The 8,790-nt window shown below is 39.3% G+C and overlaps 1 protein-coding gene across 1 annotated transcript; it reads right to left on the minus strand.

The window, feature by feature from the left end:
• Positions 1-2,628: 2,628 nt before the first annotated feature.
• Positions 2,629-6,802, minus strand: LOC132119141 (pro-FMRFamide-related neuropeptide FF-like). Its single transcript, XM_059528892.1, has 3 exons — positions 6,651-6,802; positions 6,311-6,432; positions 2,629-3,064 (listed from the first exon to the last, which is right to left on the minus strand). Exons 1-3 carry the CDS (start codon positions 6,786-6,788, stop codon positions 2,944-2,946), a joined length of 381 nt encoding a protein of 126 aa, XP_059384875.1. The 5' UTR covers positions 6,789-6,802; the 3' UTR covers positions 2,629-2,943.
• Positions 6,803-8,790: the final 1,988 nt, after the last annotated feature.

Consider the following 8,790-nt stretch of genomic DNA (forward strand, 5'->3'; position numbering starts at 1 on the left):
TGATGACTACCGTTCTGTCGCACTTACCCCCATTCTCATGAAGAGCTTTGAACGGCTAGTCATGCACCACATCAAGTCTGCCCTCCCCCCTCCCTGGACCCCTTCCAGTTTGCATATCGGTCCAACCAGTCGACTGATGATGCCATCACCACTGCCGTCCACTCAGAACTCACACATATGGACAAAAAGGACTCATATGTCAGAATGCTGTTCATAGACTTCAGTTCAGCATTCAACACAATCATCCCTCAACAGCTCATTTACAGACTGATCCAGCTGGGGCTCAACACTTTGCTGTGCAACTGGCTGTTGGACTTTCTGACTGGAAGACCTCAGGCAGTATGGGTCAACAGCAACACATCCAGCACCATCACACTGAACACTGGGGCCCCCCAAGGATGTGTGCTGAGCCCCCTCCTCTTCACTCTACTGACCCATGACTGCACACCATCACACAACTCCAACCTCTTCATTAAGTTTGCTGATGACACGACTGTGGTGGGTCTCATTAACAACAAAGATGAGACAAACTACAGGAGCGAGGTGAGCCGCCTGGCCGGGTGGTGCAGTGATAACAATCTCTCTCTGAACGTACAGAAGATGAAGGAGATTGTTGTTGACTTCAGGAGAGTGCACACTCAGCACGTTCCTCTGACCATCAACGGTGCAGAGAGTGAGCAGCACCAAGTTCCTGGGTGTGCACATCACAGAGGACCTCTCCTGGGCTGAAAACACAGCAGCACTGGCCAAGAAATCACAACAGCGTCTCTACTTCCTCCGCAAACTGAGGAGAGCCAGAGCCCCAACCCCCATCATGTACACCTTCTACAGATGCAGCATCCTGTCGAGCTGCATCACTGTGTGGTATGGCGTCTGCAATGCGTCCTGCCGAAAGACTCTGCAACGCATAGTGAGAGCAGCTGAGAAGATCATTGGGGTCTCTCTCCCCTCCCTCCAGCACATTTACGGAACCCATCTCACTCGCAAAGCCCTCTGCATCGCAGATGATCCCACTCACCCATCACACAGCTTCTTCAGCCTGCTGCCATCAGGGAGGAGACTGTGGAGTCTCCAGGCCAGGACCAGCAGACTGAAGGACAGCTTCATCCACCAGGCTGTCAGGAAGCTGAACTCCCTCCCGAACTTGCCCCCCCCCCCCCTTCTGCCCCAGGCACCACTGAACTATGAAACCCCCCCCGCCCCAGATCCCACATCCCCAGGTCCTTCCACAACAGCCCCCGCCACCCCCACTAATATACGATGACAAGCACCAGTCACTTTGTGCAGCATTGGTCTGCTCACTACCTCATTCAGCATGGAACTGACATCATTCCACTACCTCATCAGTCAGTTAAATAAAATAACTGCTCCTCAGGCCTTTGTCACTTTAATCAGAGTAAATATTAAAGACTAAGCTTTTTTTTGTACTAAAAATATTTTATCTGCACTGTTGTTCACTTCATGGATTTGCACTCTATCTGCCATTTGCCTCGCACTGCTTTATTTAACTTTATTTTTAATTTTATTACGTCTTTTTTTACATTCCCTTATTGTATAGTTGTATCTACATTTTATATTTGATCTAGATTTTTAGGCTCTACTGTTAATGTTATCTGTATGCACCGGGGGTTTGAGAGTAACGCAATTTCGATTCTCTGTATGTATGTACTGTACATGTGGAAGAATTGACAATTAAGCAGACTTGACTTGAATGACTGTCTGACCTCTCTTTGGAAAGAACAGATGCTGCCTCGCCCTCTGTTTCTGTGGTAGATGCTCTCGCTCTGTTTCTGTGTTAGATGCTGTCTCACCCTCTTTTTCTGTGTTAGATGCTGTCTCACCCTCTGTTTCTGTGGTAGATGCTGCCTCACCTCTATTTCTTTGGTAGATGCTGTCTCACCCTCTGTTTCTGTGGTAGATGCTGCCTCACCTCTATTTCTTTGGTAGATGCTGTCTCACCCTCTGTTTCTGTGTTAGATGCTGTCTCGCCCTCTGTTTCTGTGGTAAATTCTGTCTTGTCCTCTGTGTCTGTCGTGGATGTGTAACTTGTTAATTGTATTTTTTTCCCCAGTGTATTTAATAATGTAATCATGCAATCATTCACAAGTATAGTTCTTGGAAGAATAAATAGTTAGATTTTTGATTTGGACATTTTAGTGTTCATTCAAAATTTTTAAATCAATCAATGTGTTTCTCTGGTGTTCAGGAACTGGAAATGTCATGAATCATTCTCAATGCTTTGGAATATTAATAAAAGTAATTTTCTTTGGCTCAAAGAACAAATGATATCAGTGTGACCAAAGAAGCATGACTTTATCCAACCATAAACATTTTGAGTAAATATGTGTTTGCTTAGTTTGGGAAAGTAGTTATCATTATTAACCATAACTTTTAAATTATGCATATAAATATTCTAGAAATTAAATCGAATACATTAAATGTCTCATCATTGCATCCCACATCACATCACAAACCTTGACCCATGAATATGTATCTGGCAAACATTGGTTAGTTGGTAGAAACTAAGAATAAAAGAAAGAAAGAAAGAGGCTCAGCCAATACTGTAGACAAAGTGTCAAGAATAAGAACAGCCAGAAACGTCTCTGAACAAGCAGCTGATTATTTATTTATAGCCAGAAAATACAATATAAAACACATATGATTTACAGTGGATGAATAATCACATAATGCCCCTACATGACTATTTCCTCCCACTCATTCAAAACGTATGAAATGAGTACTACATATAAATAAATATATATATTTTTTGCTGTGTTATAATCAATATAAAAGGGTTTGTTGAAATGCACAGAAGAGTGACCGCTTGTCTTGGATTGGTTTAGTAGGTGAGACAAGAATGGGAGAATGACATGCTTATAGGTAATTCAGATCTAATAATTACAAGACTCTAAAGACCTCACTGAGTTTTTATGATGGGTAGTGTTATTTTTTGCCAAATCTTTGTGGCACAGCCATGCTCCAGATCTGTCCGGGAACCGTCTCCCAGTCCCGAGACTGTATCCTTTCCTCTGTGGACAAGCCAGTCCGAGTCCCCCAACCAAACCTGCAGACCAGAAGAACAATGCCAAAGTGAATCCTGGGGATATTTTTGTCATCTTTATGGCAGATCATAATTTACAGAACACCCACAATCTTTCACCATCATTGAAATGTTAAAACTGGTCTTAATATTGGAGTACAGCTGAATAGAGGATCCACTTGCATCTTTGACACATTAACATCTTCTGTTCCACTGAACATGACACTAGGAATCATGGAAATGCTCTCTGCAACCCAGGTCTTTCAGGGTAGTTTGTTGGAGGTGAGCAGTGTCTATGCCACATCAACTAACCAATGGTGTACCTCAGGGTTCAGTCTTGGGTCCCTTCCTCTTCTAACATTACTAAGACCTTTCCTGCGTCTTTCCCACCACTGCTACATCAATGATGTGCAGCTCTAACTGTCATGATCTTTCATGAATTTCAGCTGGACTATTGCAATGCTCTGCTTTTGATCTTTCCTCTGTATGCATTCAAAACCAACAAAACTCACACTCACTCACTTGTGCTTACAAGCAGAACAGCCACTGGATTTACACTTACTTATACAAGTGTATGTTCCTGCTGATGGTGAGTGAACAGAAACACTGCATCAATTCTGCATTGATCCATTTCTCATATTATTACCTCCTTCTCATTAATGCTTTAGCATTGTTAAAATGCTTCGGACAAAATAATCTACAAAATGAATAAATAGGTATTGTAGTAAGAATACATATATTGAAACTATTTCTCTAAAAATAAAATGTTTTACCTTGTTGATATTATTGTTTAGATGATTATTTTAAAGATGTGGTTACAATGACATGCTACTGATGCCCTTGTGAAAAAAAAAGTGTGATTAATTGTACAACCCGAATTCCGGAAAAGTTGGGACGTTTTTTAAATTTTAATAAAATGAAAACTAAAGGAATTTCAAATCACATGAGCCAATATTTTATTTACAATAGAACATAGATAACGTAGCAAATGTTTAAACTGAGAAATTTTACACTTTTATCCACTTAATTAGCTCATTTAAAATTTAATGCCTGCTACAGGTCTCAAAAAAGTTGGCACGGGGGCAACAAATGGCTAAAAAAGCAAGCAGTTTTGAAAAGATTCAGCTGGGAGAACATCTAGTGATTAATTAAGTTAATTGATATCAGGTCTGTAACATGATTAGCTATAAAAGCTTTGTCTTAGAGAAGCAGAGTCTCTCAGAAGTAAAGATGGGCAGAGGCTCTCCAATCTGTGAAAGACTGCGTAAAAAAAATTGTGGAAAACTTTAAAAACAATGTTCCTCAACGTCAAATTGCAAAGGCTTTGCAAATCTCATCATCTACAGTGCATAACATCATCAAAAGATTCAGAGAAACTGGAGAAATCTCTGTGCATAAGGGACAAGGCCGGAGACCTTTATTGGATGCCCGTGGTCTTCGGGCTCTCAGACGACACTGCATCACTCATCGGCATGATTGTGTCAATGACATTACTAAATGGGCCCAGGAATACTTTCAGAAACCACTGTCGGTAAACACAATCCACCGTGCCATCAGCAGATGCCAACTAAAGCTCTATCATGCAAAAAGGAAGCCATATGTGAACATGGTCCAGAAGCGCCGTCGTGTCCTGTGGGCCAAGGCTCATTTAAAATGGACTATTTCAAAGTGGAATAGTGTTTTATGGTCAGACGAGTCCAAATTTGACATTCTTGTTGGAAATCACGGACGCCGTGTCCTCCGGGCTAAAGAGGAGGGAGACCTTCCAGCATGTTATCAGCGTTCAGTTCAAAAGCCAGCATCTCTGATGGTATGGGTGTGCATAAGTGCATACGGTATGGGCAGCTTGCATGTTTTGGAAGGCTCTGTGAATGCTGAAAGGTATATAAAGGTTTTAGAGCAACATATGCTTCCCTCCAAACAACGTCTATTTCAGGGAAGGCCTTGTTTATTTCAGCAGGACAATGCAAAACCACATACTGCAGCTATAACAACAGCATGACTTCGTCGTAGAAGAGTCCGGGTGCTAACCTGGCCTGCCTGCAGTCCAGATCTTTCACCTATAGAGAACATTTGGCGCATCATTAAACGAAAAATACGTCAAAGACGACCACGAACTCTTCAGCAGCTGGAAATCTATATAAGGCAAGAATGGGACCAAATTCCAACAGCAAAACTCCAGCAACTCATAGCCTCAATGCCCAGACGTCTTCAAACTGTTTTGAAAAGAAAAGGAGATGCTACACCATGGTAAACATGCCCCGTCCCAACTATTTTGAGACCTGTAGCAGAAATCAAAATTGAAATGAGCTCATTTTGTGCATACAATTGTAAACTTTCTCAGTTTAAACATTTGCTACGTTATCTATGTTCTATTGTGAATAAAATATTGGCTCATGTGATTTGAAAGTCTTTTAGTTTTCATTTTATTAAAATTTAAAAAACGTCCCAACTTTTCCGGAATTCGGGTTGTATTAAATGTGCATTAGTGGCATCATTACAAATAATACAAATAATAATAATAATAATAATAAAAACAGTATTTGCAGATAATATCAAATTAATTAAATGAAAGGACACTTAAGTGAATTAAAGAAAGAGAGTTTCATGATGTTTCTTTAAACATTTGAGTACACTTTAAAAAAAATGCTTTGTAAAAATCTCAAATTAAAAGTATTAAAGTACATTTTTAATAAATGATTTGATAATTTTCCATTATGCTTTAAAGAAGAACACTTATTTTGATTAACATTAGGGTTGCAAAAAAGTGGAAAATATCCAACACTATCCAGAAATGTTGGATTTCTGGGATTTTTGGGTAACTTTTGGAAATTTTTGAGAATTTTCAGAAACTTTTCATATGTGTAATTAATTACAAATATATTTAAATACATGACATACAAGCCCTTAATAGAAATAACATTAAAGTATAAGCATAATCTATAAATGCTTGTCAGTACATTCAACAGTACACTTTTACCATATTTCATAGACAATAAAATTATGAAATTACATATATGTACTGAAGTCCTATTGAAGTCCATTGAGAAAAAAACAACAACAAAAAAGAAACAACATTCTTATTTTTAAGTAATTGCATTTGATATCAACTCTAAACAATAACACATTTTAATTTAATTGTAAAAATAATATAGGTAAATGTTTTCAAACCTTACATTTAATTGATTGTATATTGTTTTAACACATATTATTCCTGTAAAAAGTACTTTTTTAATAAGTAGAGTGTGCAAATGGTTGAAGTTTACGCACCGCTTTGGCTGGTGCAGCACTGAAGGGTTGCGTTCGTATCTCTGGGAGCCGTGGAGTAAAGAGCGCACCATCTCCACCAGAAGACGATCTTCCAGAAGATGATCCATCTGCTCCTCAGTGGCCTGTTACATATCAGTGACAGTCATCATCACAAACACTCATCTGCTCCCTTACTTGAATGGCTCCAGTCAGATATGCTACAACTGAGTGAGGAAGCTGTGGGGAACATTCTTTAAATGCATGAGAAGTTTCCAAACCCCATTTCATAGCCATAGGCACCTACCTGCTGCTTTGCACTTCTGAACTTTTACCATCAAACACAGAAACGTGCGCATCTCACCCCTCGACTCTCCAGCATGTTGTCTGCGTCCTCGCGTGACTCTAGCAGGAGTTTGCTCTGCTCCAGTATGTCATCTTTGGGGATGGACTGGCCCATATCAGTCATGACCAGCAGCATGAACCACACGCCCGCTTCCATCTGGACAGTACTACAGCCTCTGGACCAGCTCAGTCTCTGCTCATGTGTACCTGTACTGGGTTTATAGTGTGTGGAGCAGATCTGGAGAGAGTGTCTGGCCCCAGAGACAGATGAGGGTCCAGCTGTGATGCTGGCACCCACAGGAGATCAACACGCTCATTAAATCTCATTAACAGATCAGCACATACACTCCCAACCAGGGTTGCCAACTTCAGAAAAGCCAAATAATGAAGAAATGGTGATTCTTTATAGGAAAATAATGGATGCTCAAAATAGTTGTTCTGTACCACACAGTTTATGTAATGTCCATATCTGTAGTTAAGTGTGTGCTCTCAGAAAAATCATATTAGTTCTGTTTAACCTATTGATGTACAACAATTCTAAAAATCATTTTAATGTCATAAAAAAAACTGCACCACTATAGAATTGTGACTGCACAAGGGGTGTAGTAATTAAGGTGAATATACTGTGAAAAAACATACATATGGCATAACATTTGAAAGCATAACAGCTAAACGTCTTTTAAATGTCAGTCAATACAGCATTGATTTGCTTTGTTTTAAATAAGGGCACTAAAAATTGTGAACTATAATGTTATTGCAACCATGTAGCCAATGAATGAATGAAAATGCATATTTTTAAATTTAAGAGTTAGTTTGGGCTGATTTTGGTGCTTGAACTTGTTCTTCAGTAATGAGTTTACCAATATGCTATAAGTCTTTTTTTTCTCTGTTTAACAACATTAGCTTACGATAGTGAAAGAGGTCTTCCCTCAGGTAGAAGGGCTTTGGTATCAGTGTGAGTGGAAGCAGGAAGGAGCAGTCTTAATGCCTTCCTCGAAACAATTCAAACAATGATTTATCCAAAAAGAATGTGTAATTATCAATTTAGAGCGTGTTATCCGTATGGTCTATGTGGTCATATGTCTGCGAAGATGAGACAAACTGTGTTCTGTATGGACTTCACGTCCATTAACCTCCATGACTATAGTCAGATTACAGACTGCAGAGCTGAAGAGTGTTTGAGATGTATCAGAGCATGTGTCTGTCTTAAATAAAGATTTAATAAGATCCATCTTTAGGACATCTTTACACCTCAACAAGGTGTAAATAATGCAAAAAAAGAAAAACATTGCAGTGTTTTACAAGAAAACACTATTTCAGTGTTTCTATACTTCACATTTCTGAGATTGTTTCTACACCAAATGCTTTGGATGATGTGTTTGAATGAACAAACGTGAGACGGAGCATGAAACGTGATGAAATGAATTAAACATTAATTTGTAAATGCACCAGTGTGCAGGCATTTTTTGTGGTTTATATACATGAGATATGGTAAGAACATTAACTTTTCCATGAAGGTCTACTGGCATTACTGTTCAGGGGACTAATACAGCCTACTAAATAAATCTAATGAACACTGCTATAGTTTTCACTATAATTTGATAGATTAATGCTAATGCTAATCAGATTGAGAGATCGGAGTAATTTTGTTGTTTGTATATATTAAAATGAACATATATGAACAAATCTAACAGGTTTTCTCCCATATGTTCACATCCACTAAAGACATAAACTGTAAGGGAACACTCTCCAAGCCGGCCGTTTTCACATGTAGTGTGTGTGCTGAATCTCCTCCGCATGAGAGCGCAAATACATCATACTGCATATAACATCAGCTGGCAAGATAACGTCTGTATAGCAATGAGAAACGAGTCCCGACAGCAGAACGGTTCACGTCAGAGCTCACTGATCATCGTTTAGCCCCGGGTTTGGGGAGAGCCCTGGTGTTTTACAGGAGATTTACTGATGTCTGACAGGTTTCCCTGTGGATGATTGTCAAGTGTGCTTACTTAATGTGCACTTCTTAGTGTTCTTCAGATCTTAAGAGTGTCTCTACTTACAGACAACATAATATAAATGAAATAAACGCTAATTACACCTTTAAATAACGTCTCATTCAAAGTTTTACTGTCAAATTAAACCATTTCCTTTAGAAGTAA

This window comes from Carassius carassius, chromosome 38 (genome assembly GCF_963082965.1).
Source record: "Carassius carassius chromosome 38, fCarCar2.1, whole genome shotgun sequence".
Classification (NCBI taxonomy): domain Eukaryota; kingdom Metazoa; phylum Chordata; class Actinopteri; order Cypriniformes; family Cyprinidae; genus Carassius; species Carassius carassius.

Coding starts and splice junctions, on each gene's coding strand:
- LOC132119141 (XM_059528892.1), bottom strand. CDS start 6,788: ATGGAAGCGGGCGTGTGGTTCATGCTGCTGGTCATGACTGATATGGGC. Junction 6,433..6,650: donor ACATGCTGGAGAGTCGAGGG/GTGAGATGCGCA, acceptor GATATGTAACAG/GCCACTGAGGAGCAGATGGA. Junction 3,065..6,310: donor GTGCTGCACCAGCCAAAGCG/GTGCGTAAACTT, acceptor TCTGGTCTGCAG/GTTTGGTTGGGGGACTCGGA.